The sequence below is a fragment of the Mobula birostris genome, chromosome 12 (genome assembly GCF_030028105.1).
Source record: "Mobula birostris isolate sMobBir1 chromosome 12, sMobBir1.hap1, whole genome shotgun sequence".
Classification (NCBI taxonomy): Eukaryota; Metazoa; Chordata; class Chondrichthyes; order Myliobatiformes; family Myliobatidae; genus Mobula; species Mobula birostris.
The window spans coordinates 63,824,745-63,843,524 of record NC_092381.1 but is presented as its reverse complement, the minus strand read 5'-3'; the positions used below and the strand labels follow the sequence as shown (position 1 = coordinate 63,843,524).

The window sequence follows — 18,780 nt, the reverse complement described above, 5'->3', positions numbered from 1 at the left end:
TCTGAATGGGAATGGGAAGCAGAGTTAAAGTGGGTGGCTACCGGGAGATCCTGTCTGTTGTGGCGGATGGAGTGGAGGTGCTCGACGAAGCAGTCCCCCAATCTGCGTCAGGTTTCACCGATGTAGAGGAGGCCGCACCGGGAGCACCGGATACAATAGATGACCCCAACAGATTCACAAGTGAAGTGTTGCCTCACCTGGAAGGACTGTTTGGGGCCCTGAATGGTGGCAAGAGAGGAGGTGTAGAAACAGGTGTAGCACTTACGCTTACAGGGATAAGTGCCGGGTGGGAGATCCGTGGGGATGGATGTGCAGATAAGTGAGTCGCGGAGGGATCGATCCCTGTGGAAAGCGGAGAGGGATGGAGAGGGAAAGATGTGCTTAGTGGTGGGGTCCTGTTGAAGGTGGCAGAAGTTGCGGAGGATAAAAACTTGTACCAACCAATCGGCGACAGTGTTCAATGACATCTTCAATCTCTCACTGCTGCAATCAGAGGTTCTCAGCTGCTTCAAAAGGGCAATAATTATACAAATGCCTAAGATGAGCAGGGTGAGTTGCTTCTACGACAAGTAATAAAGTGCTTTAAGAGGTTAGTCATAGCCAGAACTAACTCTTGCCTAAGCAAGAGCCTGGATCTGCTGCAGTTGCCTATCACCACAATAGGTCTACAGCAATTCAATCTCAGTGGCTTTGCACTCAACCTTAGATCACCTGGACAATATCAATACCTCTGTCGGGCTGCTGATAATTGATTACAGCTCAGTATTCAACACCATCATACCCTCAGTACTAATTTGCAAACTCCAAAACCTGGGTCCTTATACCTCCCTCTGCAACTGGATCCTTGACTTCCTTATTGGGGTCCACAGTCAGTTATCACAAATAACTTCTCCTCCTCACTGACAATCAACTCTGGCATACCTCAAGGATGCGTGCTTAACCTACTGCTCTACTCTCTCTTCACCTGCAACTGTGTGGCTAGGCACAACTCATGTGCAATCTATAAATTTGCTGATGACACAACTATTGTTGACAGAATTTTAAATGATGGCAATGGTATAGGAGTGAGATAAGTCAGCTGGTTGAATGGTGTTGCAACGACAACCTTGCACTCTACGTCAGTAAGACCAAGGAAGTGATTGTGGATTTCAGGAAGGGGAAGTCGAGGGAACATACACCAGTCCCGATCAAAAGTTCAGCAGTGGAAAGGGTGAGCAGCTTCATGTTCCTGAGTGTCAACATCTTTAAGGATCTATCCTCAGTCCAATATATTGATTCAATTATAGAGTAGGCACAATAGCGGCCACACTTCAATGTGAATTTGACAAGATTTGGTATATTACCAAAAACTCCAGCGATTTCTACAGATGTACCATGCAGAGCATTCTAACTAGTTGTATCATCACCTGGTATGGAGGGGCCACCCAAAAGGATCAGAAAAAGCTGAAAAATTGTAAGCTTAGTCAGCCCCATTATGGGCACTAGCCTCCCCAGCACCAAGGACATCTTCGAAAAGCGATAGCTGAAGAAGGCTGCATGCATCGTTGAGGACTTCCCTCCTCCCCCAGTACATACCGTCTTCTCATCGCTACCATCAAGGACATGGTACAGGAGCCTGAAGACACACACTCAGCATTTCGGGACAGCTCTCCCATCCGTTAACAGATTTCTGAACGGACAATTAATCCATTAACACTACCTCACCATGGCCGGCTGGTGGCATAATGGCATCAGCGCCGGACTTTGGAGCGAAGGCTCCTGAGTTTGAATCCAGCTGGCTCCTTTGCACGCTTTCCATCCGTGCTGGGTTGAGTGTTGAGCTAGCAACTCAGCCTCATAAAAATAAGAAAGCCTGCTAAAGAAACATCGCCGTGACGGCGTCCCGATGACTCCACTCGGAGATAAGGGCTTTCTTCTTCTTCTTCTTCTTCTTCTACTACTATACTACCTCACCATATTTTCTCTTTTTGTACTACTTAATTTTTTTAAATTTCTTTTTGTAATTTATTGTATTTTATTATGTATTGCACTGTACTTCTGCATAATACAACAAATTTCATGACATATGCCAGTGATATTAAACCAGATTCTGAATTATTTAGACAGTAATAACAAACCCAACTGCACAATGACACCAAATGTCTTTTTTCCAAGTGCTGTTTATTCATTCTAAATAAGAGATGTTAAGTTCCAGATACATCCATACTTTCTAGTAATTAAAATTGATTGCTCTGCAGTTAACTAAAATAGTATGCCAGTGGAGGAATAAGGCAGACATATGATGGAGCATACATTGGAAATAATAAAGTTTGTTTAACATATCAAACAACTTTTCCTAATCAATAGGAAGGAATATATGTTGCAGAGGATTAATCTTTGGGCTTGTCAAGTGTCTCACCGCCATAGCGTTGAGTGTACAGGGACTGGCTGCAGGAGCTTTGATTACTTCTATGGGAATAAAACCATGAGAATGCAATAGTATCATGGGAACATGAAAGTTATGTGAATACAGGGCATGTGTTGACTGGTTCTGATTGGAAGTTGTGTCTTTCTACCTATTTGAACCAGTCTGAGAACCCTTGGTTGTAACATAACAAAGGAACGTACAGGTGGTCCAAATAAGCTGAAAAAAAGGCATTCAACTAATAAATACACAGTAGATATTGGGAACCAGGGTACAAAATCATGCAATTCTGACTGATATACTAAATAGAACCAACTATTTTAAGTGTTTTAGATTTCTCACATTCCAGTATTATCTTGTTTAGTTACAATTATATTATAGGTTTATATGTAAAAATGATACCTTGACTGCAACATGAATGAAAGCTATTAATTCTTAAAGTAACACAATTGCTAGGTGTTTCTATACTTTTTCTCAATTTGTGTTACTTCTGTTGTCAATCATAGTGTAATAATTATTTACAAAAATAAGATTTCACATAGACTTTAACAGCAAACAATATAAGCAAAGGTGCTTCAAAATACAATCGTTAGTGAGACACCCTTTGAAGGCACAAGAATTGCAGGTGTCAAGATGCGAAGTAGGAAGCTGATATAGTGATTTTAAAAAAAAAGCAATCTAGATTTGTCCTGGAGAATGACAACGAGCAATTTATTGAGGAATATATGCATGTTACTCTGTAAATGCCGGTAAAGGGAAATATTGTCACTCATCATGCCACTGCAAAGCTATATTTTGGCACCCACACACACAAACAAACACATATAGATAGCACAATAGTCTATGTAATAATTTTTGATTATCCAACGTACTCCTAAAAAAAAGGCTGAAACTAGTTGAATAAGTAGCAATGTTACTAAAGCTCAACACTAAATAGGCTATTTAAGTATCATACTTTAGCAGAGATTCTATGAAGACTTTGGATGACTTAAGCTTTAGACTTAGATAACAGGGTGTATTCTTTTAGGATAAAATAAAAGTATTCTGAAAATTGAAACTCAGCATATGAGATTTTCTGAAGGCCAATCTGGCTTACCAAAATTATACTGAAATGCAAAGATATGGAAACATCCCCTTCTGTAGAATATGATAGTATGCTTTTGTAATACCAAATGGATCTTAAGCTACTTGTAAATTACACACATGTACCTTTTTATAAGTGGAATCTTGGCTTGCCAATTGTTGAAGGATCCAGAAATGAATACTTCTTTTCCTCCACCATTCCAGCGGATGACAGTGGGACGAGCTTGTTGAGAAAACTTCACAGACTCATCCACATCAGCGTGCCAGGGTGCAAATTCCTTATCAGTGAGAGGCTAAAATATCAAAACACAAGTGAAAAGGTAAAACTGGAGAACACATAAAATAGGAACAGAAGTAGACAACTTGACCCCTCAAGCTTTAATAATACCCTAGATGATTTGACTATAACCTCAACTCCACATTTCTATCCTCTTACTTATCAAATACAAATCTACTACAGAGCCTTTGAGCAAGGATTCCAAAGACATTTAGCTATTTGAAAAAAATGTTCCCACACTTGTCTTAAATGGGTGTTGCCTTATTTTAAATAGTGACCCTCAGTTCTAGTGTTTTTCCCCCCACAGGAGGAACCTTGCTTTCCACATCCATCCTATACAAGATCCAAGACCTCTCTTGTTCTTCTAAGCTCCAAAGGATACAGACCCAAATAACAAGAATACAAAAACTTAAATAACAGGAGCAGGAATAGCTTACTGGCCCCTCAAGCCTGTTCAATCATTCAGTAAAATCACCGATGATTTTCTGTTGTTTCCCTTCCCTTTCTCTACATCATCTGTTTCCTCTAATGTCTGGAAATCTACTGATCTCACTTTTGAACATGACCAACATCCAAGCCTCCATAACCCTTCAGGATAAAGAATCTCAAAGATTCACCATTCCCTGAGTGAAGAAATTTCTCATTTCAGTCCTTACATGGCCTGGTGTTTAATTTGATATTTTGACGACTTGGTTCAGGAGCCTCAGAAAGCACCTGTCCCACCAAGTCCTCCCAGAATGGTAAATTGTTGTAATAATAGAATTTCTGTATTGCAAATGCTGTAGTATTGATTTGAATTGTGTTCTTTGAGAGTCAAGATAGACTATTGACAATCAAAGTGAACCCTAGTGTCATTAAGAGGGAAGATTTTCTAATTACTTTTAGTATGTAACAAACCTATACAATCAAGATAATAACATTTGATGGCATATAATCTGCAAGCAGAACATAATACAGCACAAACACACACACACACAACCCCCCCAAATAGCCAACCATCTCGGCATATTAATCTTCCTCAATCACAATTGGAAATTCTGACAGAGGAGACCAATTTACTACCCCCCCCCCACCGACAAACATTCCTTGCAACATCCTGTAGCAGAGCCAATTATAGCATTTGCCTTTTCTCCTGCACTATTTTTCTTCTTCACATGTGTATCTAATTCCAACTGAAGCATATCTTGGATTCAAAACACATGAATTCAAATTTACACTGTTTGGTTCCTAACTTCAACTCTCCTTTCTAGGCAATACCTAGATGTGTGCACAAAGGCTTATCATTGAGAAAGATGGATATTAGAAAAATGACTTTTTTGCCAATTAGAAATACTACTACAAAACAAGCAGCACTAAAAAGGGTACTTCCAATTGGATGGGTCAGCATTCATGGTTCACTCAGATTCTTGGCACTTCTTGGATTCTTGACAACTAATGCTGTCAACATACTCTTCTGTTCCTTTCTCCCCAGTGTTTTATGTAACGACCCATGGAATGCTTCCATGCCATTCATTTCAATTATTTCCAGTGAATGCTGCCGGTGGTGTCATGGCACCCACACCAGACTTCAAGGCGAGTGGTTCCAGGTTTGAATCTAGCTGGCTCCTTGCATGCTTTCCATCTGCGCTGGGCTGAGCGTCAAGCTAGCAACTCAGCCTCATAAAAACCAGACAAATGCTAAAGAAATGGCAAAGTTGCCACCCAATGCACAAGGCGTGGAAAGGAACAACAAGACTCCTTGTGGTGGTTCAACATTTTCTGCGTTCCGGTACAGGTTTAAAATTGAATTCCATTTTGAATTTATTAGTAGCTATTTGATGTGTATGGCCCTTGGTTTACAGCTCATCCATATGGCACCAAATCAAAATAGTGCTTTTATAAAGGTCATCAAGATTGCACTATATAAATTTATATTTCTTTATAGAAAGTAGGAAAAAAAAGTTAACAGGATCCTACCACACCCCTGAGAACACTTAAGTCTTAACTGAAGGCATTTACTCAATGCTATGGGCAATCATAAAATATCTCAATTAAGTATTTGTGAAATATCTAACGGAGAAAATAAACATATTTTGCATGTGGTAAGGACCCATAAACAACAATCAGTTTTACTGGTTATGGATAGGGGATAAATAAATATGCCAGTAGAATATTCTGCAAACAAAAAACAAAAATACCATGGGGCCTTTTCTGTTTCCAGAAGAGGGCAGATAGAAATAAAACATCATGGATAATGATTGGCAGGCCAATGGCAACCAATGCAGTGGTCTGTTGAAAATTGCATTACACTCAATTTCTTCCAGAACCTCCCTCTAACGTGGCAATATACACAAAATATTTTGAGGATTGGGATGATTTTGAGAGTAAATTGCACAGGAGAAGAGAGTGCTAGGGGTAGTTCTGAGAAAGCATAAATAAAGAGGGCGGAGGAGAGATAGGCTGGTGACTAGCAGAATGGAGGGGGACATCAGGAATGTCAGCTAATCGGGAGACATGGGGATGGGACAGTACAAAGAAGTGATTGCAAAGGATACAAAAGCATGAATAGGACTATCACAGATAAAATAAATGCCTTCGATTTTCCATTATCAACACAGGTAAAGCAGAGAAGTGACATATGCCTCACTCCTCCATTTCCTGTGGTAATTTCATACATCTTGGAGATACAGTAGAATTTTGTGCAAGTGATGTCAAATGAACATAGTGCTCTATTCAGCACCCCTACAAGTATTAGTATTAGGATGTCAAGGGTGCTGAAGTGCCAAAATCAACGTGGGCCAGTCTCCTCTTCTAACATGCAAAACCGCCTTCCATGCTTACAGTGTGGAAAGGATAATGGAATATTTAGAGTGTTACCATCAAGTTCTAGATAGAGTAGATATGGAGTGGATGTTTCTTTAGCGGGCAAGTCTAGGACCACAGGGCACATCCTCAGAATAAAGGGATATCTCTTTAGTCAGGGCATCAAAGATTACACGGAGAACGCAGGAGAATGGGTTCAGAGGAACAATAAATCAGCCATGGAATGATGGAATGGTGGGGCAGACTCAAAGGGCTGAATTGCCTAATTCTGCTCCTATGTCCTCAAAGTTCAAAGTAAAATTTATTTTCAGAGTACATACATGTCACCACATACAGCCCTGAGATTCTTTTCCTGTGGGCATACTTAGCAAATCTATAGAACAGTAACTGTAAACAGAATCTGTAAACTGTAAAAAAATGTGCAAATGATAATAAATACAAAAATAACAAGTATGAAATAACAAGATGAAGAGTCCTAAAATGAGTATAGGCATTCCCTTTTCTTCAAGAGCCTGGTAGTTGAGGGGTAGCAATTGTTCTTGAACCTGGTGGTGCGAGTCCTGAGGCTCTTTTACCTTCTACCTGATGGTAGCAGTGAGAAAAGAGCGTGGCGTGGGTGATGAGGAGCTTTGATGATGAATGCTACTTTTCTTGGGCAATGTTTTATGTAAATGTGCTCAATGGTTGGGAGGATTTCACCCATGATGTACTATCTTTTATAGGATTTTATGGTCTTGTCAAGTTTGGGGGTCTTTAAAAAGTCACAAGCTGAATCTTGGTGATACACAGCAGTAAATTTAGAAACTATCCTGCCAGTAGAATAGTTAACAAACAATTTGTTCTTAAATGGAGTAAATATTAAGCTAGAAACAAGCAGTATAAATTCACACTGCACCTTTGAGTCTTGCGTATGAAAGATGTTGGGATCATCAGAGCTATCCACCATAATCTTATGACGTTCATTCTCCTTTGATGATTGAGAAATTCCCATGTTGTCAGCACGCTGAGACTTGTGGCCTCCATGGCGATCTGCTCCCATGCGATCACTACTGGTGTTCCCCATTGCATTAATAGTCCTGATGCTATTGCTCCTATATTAGAGTAACAGTTCCACAAGCAGGTTGCTGTATGGATAAAACAAATTTTAAAAATAGCTGTTTGTTAAAAGGATAACAATCCACTCTTGCCCATGAACAACACTAAACACCCAAACTGTAGAAAAAGACACGTGTAACTAGCGCAGGGGTTTCCAAACGGGGGTCCATGGACCCTTCAATTAATGATAAGGGTCCATGGCATAAAGAAGGTTGGGAACCCCTGATCTAGCAAATGTAGTACTCAATATTATGATGCAGACTTTATCTCTTGTATTATATTTACAATTTGGGTTTTAAAATGTTAGAAAGACTTTACAATGTACAAATAGCTGGAGGAGAATAATTTGTGCAAGTATTTAGGCTTCTCTGATGATGATTTAGTGTTCAAATGTACTGTTTAGTGGAATTGAATTGTTCAAAATTTTGTAGTGTTTTTCTACAAGATTAGTTATCTGCTGATAGGCCAACAGGCCATGATACTTCATGATGTGTTACACAACAATACTGAATGAGACATTCACAATTTTCCTTTCAGTTTAGCACATTTGTAAAGGAAATGAATGTATGTAACAGTAAATAAATGAAAAATAACCATTCTAAATGGTGCCTGGCATGAGTACTTGGGTCTAAACTGATTAGGCAAATATTATATACAGTGGATTCCAGTTAATTGGGACATCAGTTACTCAAGGCAGCCACTTATTTGGGACAACTCTTAAAGAACAAAAACTACTCAAGAAAATAGCCGGGATTCCCTTTGTTTATTTGGGACACTGTGCCGTTTAATTGGGACAGGTGACTATTGCCAAACAGTTCTTAACTAGCATCAGTCATGTGAACTTGTGTGTCCGTTTGACACAACACCATGCTTAGAATGAAGTTTCTTTAATAGTATCAGCCGGTGTGTTTGTGTTCAAAAAGCAGTTATTTTTGTCACTAATAATTGGTGCGAAATAAGCAGCAAGGCAATTTAGAACTGTTTTGCTCACTGCTGTTTCAAACTTTCAAGCTTAGAGATGCCAGGAATGACCTGGAGTGAAAATAAAATGGTTTTACTCCTTCAACAAGTTATGAATTATTAAAACTTTGAAGGTATCAACAATAATCTTGAATGTTACAATGAAAATGAAGATTTGGAGGATGCAATCATCAAAGGCAGTCAATTTTTTTGTGCTGATTTTGTTCATTTACATAAATTAAAAAACAGCAGTGTACACTGGATGAATGCTTCCATCGATAACTATTAGGAATTAATACATAGTACTGTAATAACATTAATGTTCTAATTTGTTCTGTATTTACAACCTGATAAAAAGATTTTAAGTTCAGAGTTCCATTGCACTATATATTTGCAAAATAACTCATTGCTCACGAAGCTTAAATACTTGGACATATTTTTTTCCTGTGACCCTCTAACCATAGGCTCATAATGAGTTAGCTAGTACTGTGAATGCAAATTAACAGTAACATAACTCTACAATGCATGAGAATAACAATGAAAAGATCATTTCCAATAAATAAACACATCTAGAGTAAATATGATTCTGATGAACATAAAACAAATGTTTGAATTTTCCTTTAAGGGAAAGTAAGACTGTTACTTGTATAAATACTAACACACCCATACAAATTTACTGTTCGCCTGGAAGCGATAACTTAACTCATACCAGTATAGGTTTAGATTAAAGTTGTATTGACAAAATATTTTAAACCATAACAAACATAATAAAGAAAAGAGCCCACTACACATATACTAATTAGCCTATAGTGTGCACATAACTGTTGGAGCTCATTTTTGTGTAATCAATCTGGTTTGCTTCACTTAATTTACTCACGGTACAGGTGTCCCCCGCTTTTCCAACGTTCGCTTTACGAAACCTCACTGTTACGAAAGACCTACATTAGTACCCTGTTTTCGCTTTCAGAAGGTGTTTTCACTGTTACGAAAAAAAAGCTGGCGAAAAAATCAGCACACGCCCTGAGCAGCCGCTCTCCCCGGATTCGGAATGGCATTCTAGCCGGCATTGCTTAAACACATGCTTGTGAGCAGCCATTTGCAAGATAAGTTCTAAGGTATCAGAAAGGCCTGAAAGAGCTCATAAGGGTGTTACACTTAGTGTAAAACTAGACATAATTAAGCATTTCGATCGTGGTGAACGAAGTAAGGACTAAGTGAGTTTGGCTTGTGGAAGCTGATGAAGAGATGTTGAAGAGGTTTTGGCATCACATGACCAAGAACTGATAGATGAATAGCTGATGCAATTGGAAGAGGAAAGGATAACAATCGAAACCAAATGCAGTAGCGAACTGAAAGTGAAGGAACTGCGTGAGATCTTCGCTGCAATAATAAAGTACAACTTTAATTTTGAAAAGGTACGTCGGTTTAGGGAATATTTGCAAGATGGTTTGAGTGCTTACAAAGAACTGTATGATAGAAAAATGCGCGAGGCTCAGCAGTCAAGCAAGCCTTCCACATCAGCCACAGCAGACGACGAACCTCGACCTTCGACATTGAGGCAGGCAGACATAGGAGAAGATGAGCTGCCTGCCCTAATGGAAACAGACGATGAGATGACACCCCAGTGTCCCACCACCCCAACACCCAGGCCACGGACAGATACCGATTCGTGCAGAACGCAGCAGTAGCCAGGAGACACACAGCACATCTTTAAGGAAAAAAGCCAAAATAAACATGCTAATTAATTAGGTGCCACCCGACACATAATTGTCGGCCCAGATCAGAGGCAATGCAATCGGCACTGATCTGGGCCGACAATTATGTGCCGGGCAGCACCTAATCAATTAGCATGTTTATTTCGGCTTTTTTCTTAAAGATGTGCTGTGTGCCTCCCGGCTACCGCTGGACCCCTGCGTGCTTCGCGGCAATATATCGGTCGGCGGCCTGGAGGGTGGGGGCCACTGCACCACCCCAACCTGCGACAACTCAGCCTAACACACCATCAGTGTGCTCGGTGCTGTTCTCCCAATTCCGGTAAGTGATACTACACTGTACATACATTATTTCTACTTTATATAGGCTGTGTATTTTTACGTGTTATTTGGTATGATTTGGCAGCTTCATAGCTTAAAGGTTACGGGAGAGAGTGTATTTGCCAACAGCACTTGCGTGAGATTTTCTGCCTATGGCGCTTGTGCGAGATTTTCACTACAGAGAACAGTGTAGCAATGATTGTGGAAAAGTATTTCTACTTTATATAGGCTGTGTATTTATCATGTCATTCCTGCTTTTATATATGTTACTGTTACTTTATGTTTTATGTGTTATTTGGCATGATTTGGTCGGTTATTTTTGGGTCTGCGAACGCTCACAATATTTTCCCATATAAATAAATGGTAATTGCTTCTTCGCTTTACGACATTCCAGCTTACGAACCGTTTCATAGGAATGCTCTACCTTCGGATGGCGGGGGAAACCTGTACCAAACAATTCTGTCTGAAAACACAGTCCAAGTGAATCATAAATAAATTTCCACATAACATCTAAGGACAAAGCGTCGAACTGTCTCCAAGGTCGTGTGAAAACTAGCTATCTAAAACTTATCTGCACAATAACTGCGAGACCATGATCTGCATGAGAATTTTCCGACACCAGTATCTGTCCTTCCAAATCAACTCATGTTCTTCTGCTACGTTTGTTGTCTGTTTCTATTTTCCTTCTTTCTTCTTCTTCCTCCAAAACTCCTGCACTCTCTCCAGAAAATGGTTATACTTGATACCTCTAGAGTGTTGTGGGGCATCTTATTTGCAAGACAAATCCGATTGGCTAATTCAACGCCAAATTTATCAATCAACTGAATTACTTGATCATATAACGTAATTAAAGGAACACAATGCATTTTGAGAAAATCTGCAGAAAAATACCCTACAGCATAACTGCATTAATAAAATGAAGCATGGTCTTAAACCAGGGTATTACATTCCTCTGATGCCTGAAAATTGAAAAACATTTCTAACAATTAAAACTGTAAAAGATTGACTAATAGAGGTTCAGATTTTCTTAAAAACAATAGCTGAAAGATTCATCTCTGTGGAATTACCAATAGTTAATAGTCATGCAACAGGAAATAATCAAGACTTCCTTCCTGTTGCAATTGAACCAGCAGTCTAAACTTGACTTGACACAAAACAGAAGCAGGAATAATATACATAGCGGGCCTGACATTATACCTGGCAAGGTACTGAGAACCTGTGCCTACTAACCGGTTGGATTTTTCAATATCTTCAACCTATCACTGCTGCATTCTGAGGTTCATGAATAAAATTGACTGAACAGAACAGAATGAGTAGGATGATTGGCAGGAGGCAAGAGTGGAAATAAAAGGGGGTTTTCTGGTTGACTGTTGGTGACTAGTGGTGTTCCGCAAGGGTCTTTGTTGGGACCACTTGTTTTCACGTCATATATCAATGGTTTCAATGACGGCTTCGTGCCCAAGTTTACGGATAATCCAAAGATAGGTGGAGATAGTGCTGAGGAAGCAGGGAATTCGCAGAAGGACTCAGAAAGATTAGGAGAATGGGCAAAGAAGTGGCAGATGGAATACAGTGTAGAGAAGTGTATGGTCATGCACTTTGGTAGAAGAAATAAAGGCATAGACTATTTTCAAAAAGGGCAGCAAATTCAGAAAACAGAGATGCAAAGGGTCTTGGGTGTCCTTGTGCAGGATTCCCTAAAGGTTAACTTGCAGAGTGAGTCGGTGGTAAGGAAGGCAAATGCAATATAAGCATTCATTTTGAGAGGACAAGAATATAAAAGCAAGAATGTAATGCTGAGGCTTTGTAAGGCATTGGGCAGACCACACGGAGTACTGTGAACAGTTTCAGCCCCTTTTCTAAGAAAGGATATGCTGGCATTGGAGAGGGTCCAAGGTGAAGATATGAAAAGCGTTTGATGGCTCTGACCCTGTGCTCCATGGAGTTTAGAAAAAGGAGGGGCACCCCATAGAAATCTATTGAATATTGAAAAGTCTAGATATAGTGGACACAGAAGTGATGTTCCCTTTCGTGGCGGAGCCTAGGAACAGAAGGCACAGCCTTAGTATACAAGGGTATCCCTTTAAAACAGAGTTAAGGAGGAATTTCTGTAGCCAAAGGGTAATGAATCTGTGTAATCTATTGCAATATACAGCAGTGGAGGCCAAGTATTTGGGTATATTTAAAGCAGAGGTTGATAGGTTCTTGATTAGTAAGGGTGTCAAGGGTTACAGGGAGGAGGGAGGAGAATAGGGTTGAGAGTGATAATAAATTAGCCATAATAGAATAGTGACGCAGACCCAACAGACCAGATGGCCTAGTTGTGCTCCTATGTCTTATGGTCTTACAAAATTTGTTGTTTTGTAGTGGCAGTGCAGTGCAATACAATACATTAAAAAGTGCAAGAGAGCAAAATACTCATGTTCATAGGTTCATGGACTATTCAGAAATCTGATGATGAAGAAGCTGCTCCTAAAACATTGAGTGTGTGTCTTCAGACTCCTGTATCTCCTCCCTGATAGTACTAATAAGAAGGGGGCATGTCCTGAGTGGGAGGGGGTTCTTAATACCTCTTTGAGGCATCACCTTTTAAAGATGTTCTTGATGGTGGGGAGGCTAGTACTCATGATAGAGCTAGCTGAATTTACAGCTCTCTGCAGCTCTTTCTGAACTTATACATTAGTGCCTTACTACCAGACTCTGATTGAAACCTGTTAGAATGCTCTCCACAGAACATCTGTAGTAATTTGCTTGAATCTTTGGTGACATACCAAATCTCCCACCTCCTTCAAAAAGGACACCAATTGTACTGATGTCCAAGGAGAATAGAGTGAGCTTCCTCAATACTAACCAGCAGCACTCATATCAACCATAATGAAGTGCTTTGAGAGGTTATGGATAGAATTAACTCGCCTCAGAAAGGACCTACATCTGCTCCAATTCACCTACTACACATTAGGTCTACAGTAGATGCAATCTCATTTGCTCTCCATTGGAGAACCTGGACTACAGCAAAACATATGTCAGGCTGCTGTTTATCAATTACAGCTCAGCATTCAACACCATCATCCCCTCAGTACTAATCAACAAATTTCAAATCCTGGCCTTTTTATCTCATTCTACTTAACTTCCTTATCAGGAGATCACAGTCAGTGTGGATCATAAATAACATCTCCTCCTCACTGACGATCAACGCAGGTGTACTTCAAAGATGCATGCTTAGCCAACTGCTCTATTCTCTTTACACTCATGACTGTGTGGCTAATCACAGTTTAAATACCATTTATAAATTCATAGATGATATCTTATTTGTTGTTAAAATCTCAAATGGCAACAGGAGGCATACAGGAGTGAGACAGGCCAACTGATTGGGTAGTGTCTCAACAACAACCTTGCACTCAATGTCAGCAAGACCAAGGAACTGATTGTGGGCTCCAGGAAGGGAAAGCCAAGAGAACACATACCAGTCCTCACTGAAGTTCAGTGGTGGAAAGTGTCAGCAGCTTCAAGTTCCTGGGCATCAATAGCTCAAAGATGACCTATCCTAGGTTTAACACTGATCCAATCATGAAGAAGGCATGCCAGTAGCTATACTTCATTAGGAATTTGAGAAGATTTGGTATGTCACCAAAGCCCCATGCAAATTTCCGCAGATATATGGTGGAGAGCATGCTGACTGGTTGCATCAAAGCTGGTATGGAGGCTTCACTGCACAGAATCACAAGAGACTGTAGAGTGTTGTGGACTCAGTCATTTCCATCCTGAGCACAACCCTGTGCTTCAGGAATGCTGTATCCTCCAGTAAAAACTTCCACTCTTGGGACATGCCCTTTTCTCATTACTACCATCAGGGAAGAGGTACAGGAGCCTGAATAAATCAGGAACAGCTCCATCATCAGATTTCTGAACGGTCCGTGAACCAATAAACACTACCTCATTATTTCTTTTGTTTCTCACTATTTATTTTGTAGTATTTTTATATCTTTGTACAGTACTGCTACTGCAAAACAACAAATTTTACTTCATAAAAGACAATGAAAATAAACCTGATTCTGAAAAATGTCACAGCAGAATCATAAGGATTGCTTCAACGTAAATAATATTTGTCATGCAAGTTAAGGATGAATATCCAGATGCTGTTTACAAAACAAGTAAATTTGAAGTTTGTAAAAGAACAAATGGACCCACCAAAAGAAGATTGGCACACGTCTGTAACAGAGGTGACAAATATGCTACAACTAATACTACACAAACTTCACATGCCAGATAATGTGATAATTGAGAAAGGCATCTATATCAAAGAAAAAAGGCATATGTCCAGATATAGAGAAAAGTCCATTACCCAAGTATTTGCTAAATGACACAAGGGGGTGCACAGCTATAGATCCTGGTTTTCTCATTATTGAAGGAGGAATGTAACATACACTCAGTAGCCACTTTACTAAGTACACCTGTTCATTAATGCAAATATCTAATCAGCCAATCGTGTGGCAGCAACTCAATGCATAAAAGTATGCAGGCATGGCCAAGAGGTTCAGTTGTTCAGACCAAACATCAGAATGGGAAAGAAAAGTAACCTAAGTGACTTTGACCGTGGAATGATTGTTGGTGCCAGACAAGGTTGTTTGATCCCTGGGATTTTCATGCACAACAGTTTCTAGAATTTACAGAGCATGGTGCGAAAAACAAAGAAAAAACATCCAGTGAGTGGCAGTTTGATGGGTGAAAGCACCTCGTTAATGAGAGAGGTTAGAAGAGAATGGCCAGATTTGTTCAAGATGACAAGAAGGTGACAGCAACTTAAATAATCATGTGTTACAACAATGTTGTGCAGTGAGCACCACTGAATGTACAACACATCAAATCTTCAGGTGGATGGTCTACAGCAGCAGAAGACCATACTGGGTCCCACTCCTGTACCTAATAAAGCAGCCACTCAGCGTACTGAATGTAATATTAGTTGATTCAGCTAATGTTAGGAAATGCAGCATGCCACCAACTGTTTCACTTAAAGAGGCTATTTCTATAAATAAAGCTACTATCTATATAAAAAATGTGGTTTTTCATAATATGACTTATTTAATATACAGATTGAGCATCCCTTATCCAAAATGTTTGGGGCCAGAAGTATTTTGGATTTTTCGGATTTTGGAATATTTGCATCTTTAGAAGATATCTTGGGGATGGGACCCAAGTCTAAACACAAATTCCATTTACATTACATACACAGCTTCTGCATATACCCTGACAGTAGTTTTATATAATATTTTTAATAACTTTGATCATGAAACAATAATGAGTACATTGAACCATCAGAAAGGTAAGCTATCACTACATCGGCCACCCAGCTGAACAGTCAGTGGCTGTTCAGCAGTGCCATCATTCTTGACTCTGAACTGATATGCTACCGGTTAGCAGTCTGTCTTACATTTGTTCATCACACATATGTACTAATACAGGTGTTCAGCATATTAAATTTTCTTCAGCAACATTCTTGGCAAACTCATTAATGAATTTCTCTGCTGCTTCATGATCAGTAGGTGCTTCATCCCCACAAATCTTTGAAAACCTAAAGCCCTGCCTTTTCTTAAATTTCTGCAACCAGCCAGCTGAAAATTCACAATCACCTTCAATTTTCAGTTCATTGTGATAGATCTTTGCTTGTTTCAAGATCAACATACTGTTATAAGTGGCACTGACACTGACGAATCCACTCTTTCAATACATATTTGAGATCTTCATTTTTTTTGCTTTATGCAGTGTTTTTCTGTTTTCATTAACTTTTGTTCATTACATATGTGAGGTCACATCTCAGAACTGTCTGTAGTGTGCAAGACCTGTGCAGCTTCTGAAAACACAAAATAATCTGCAGATACTGTGATCAAAACAACACTTTCAGTACACTGGATGAACTCAACAGGTCGGGCAGCATCAGTTAGAAACGATGAGTCGACGTTTCGGGCCAGAACCCTTCGTCAGAACTGAAGAATGAAAGATGGGGAAGGATTTGAAGAATGCTTGTAGCTTCAGTTGAAAAACCAGTAATTTGAAAGACAAAGGGGTGGGGGAGGGGGAGCATTGACATCATAGCCCTGAAAACAATGGGTGGTAGAAGAAGGAGGCAGAACCATGAGGGAGCTGGGGAAGGGAGTAGAGTGAAACAGGGATAGAGGAAGGGAGGGGGAGGGAATTACCGGAAGTTGGAGAATTCTATGTTCATACCAAGGGGCTGGAGACTACCTAGATGGTATATGAGTTTAGCCTCATCATGGCAGTAGAGGAGGCCACGTATGGACATATCTGAACGGGAATGGGAAGTAGAGTTGAAGTGGGTGGCTACCGGGAGATCCTGTCTGTTTTGGCGGACGGAGTGGAGGTGTTCGACGAAGCGGTCCCCCAATCTGCGTCGGGTTTCACCGATGCAGAGGAGGCTGCACCGGGAGCACCGGATGCAATAGATGACCCCAACAGACTCACAAGTGAAGTGTTGTCTCACCTAGAAGGACTGTTTGGGGCCCTGAATGGTTGCAAGAGATGAGGTGTAGGGACAGGTGTAGCACTTACACTTACAGGGATAAGTGCCGGGTGGGAGATCAGTGGGGATGGACGTGCGGATAAGGGAGTCGCGGAGGGACCGATCCCTGCGGAAAGCGGAGAGGGGTGGAGAAGGAAAGATGTGCTTAGTGGTGGGGTCCTGTTGAAAGTGGCGGAAGTTGTGGAGGATAATGTGCTGGATCCGGAGGCTGATGGGATGGTAGGTAAGGACAAGGGGAACTCTGTCCCTGTTGTGGTTGCGGGAGGATGGGGTGAGGGCCGAAGTGCGGGAAATGGAGGAGATGCGGGTGAGGGCATCATTGATGACGGTAGAAGGGAAACCACGATCCTTAAAGAAAGCGGACATTTGAGATGTCCTGGAATGGAAAGCCTCATCCTCAGAGCAGATGCGGCGGAGACGGAAGAACTGGGAATAGGGAATGGCATTTTTGCATGTGGTAGGGTGGGAAGAGGTATAGTCGAGGTAGTTATGAGAGTCAGTGGGCTTGTAGAAGATGTCAGTGGACAGTCTGTCTCCAGAGGTGGAGACCAAGACATCGAGAAAGGGGAGAGAAATGTCCGAGATACAGCAAGTGAACTTGAGGGCTGGGTGGAAGTTTGAAGTAAAGTCGATGAAATTGACGAGCTCAGCATGGGTGCAGGAAGCAGCACCAACGTAGTCATCAATGTACCGAAGGAAAAGTTGGGGAGCAGTACCAGAATAGGTTTGGAGCACAGACTGTTCCACATAACCAACGAAGAGGCAGGCATAGCTGGGTCCTGTGCAAGTTCCCATAGCTACACCCTTAGTCTGAAGAAAGTGGGAAGAGCCAAAAGAGAAGTTATTAAGTGTGAGAACCAGTTCCGCCAACCGGAAGAGGGTAGTGGTGGTGGGGAACTAGTGAGGTCTATTACTTACCACTGGAACAGGACCCTACCAAAAAACATCAAACCATTGTCTCCCGCACCATCATCACCCCTATCAGCTTCGGAGACCTTCCACCCTCAGCCGCTAAACTCATTATTCCCACACCCCATACTGCTCAGTTTTACCTCCTCCCAAAGATATGTCCCGGTAGACCCATAGTTTCTGCCTGCTCCTGTCCCACCAAACTTGTATCTGCCTACCTGGACTCCATTTTGTCACCCATAGTTCAGTGTCTCCCCACCTACATCCAGGATACATCCCATGCCCTCCACCTCTTCAATAACTTCCAATTCCCCGGTCCCAACTGCTACATTTTTACTATGGATGTCCAATCCTTATACACCTCCATTCCCCATCAAGAAGGCCTCAAAGCCCTCCGCTACTTCCTGGATAATAGACCTCACCAGTTCTGGATAAGGGGTACTCAACATGCATAAAGTATGTTTGTTCATGTGTTTATGTTACCACTTTCTACATGAATGAGCGAGAAAATAATGAAACATTTCCTCCTAACTCACTTTTCATCAGTAAACTTAGATTCATTACTGTTTTATTATATTGCACCCAGTGAAATCATAATTTTAATTTTTTAAAAATCTTGTATGCTTCATTTCCTTATACTGATTATGCCAGTTAATATGCTGTGTGATTCAGTATTAAAGCA

At 40.7% G+C, this 18,780-nt stretch overlaps 1 protein-coding gene across 11 annotated transcripts in view; it reads right to left on the bottom strand.

Moving 5' to 3' along the window:
• Positions 1 to 18,780, bottom strand: part of LOC140205980 (5'-AMP-activated protein kinase subunit beta-2-like) — an 82,250-nt gene that overhangs the window by 49,907 nt on the left and 13,563 nt on the right. For all 11 annotated transcript variants that reach the window (XR_011888037.1, XR_011888034.1, XR_011888039.1 and 8 more), the window contains exons 2-3: positions 7,462 to 7,690; positions 3,614 to 3,780 (exon numbers count right to left, since the gene is read on the bottom strand). Coding sequence is in view for 1 of the 11 variants with exons in the window: in XM_072273949.1 (XP_072130050.1) it covers positions 3,614 to 3,780; positions 7,462 to 7,629 (335 nt within the window). In the remaining 10 variants the exon portion in view is untranslated. The remainder of the gene's footprint in view (positions 1 to 3,613; positions 3,781 to 7,461; positions 7,691 to 18,780) is intronic.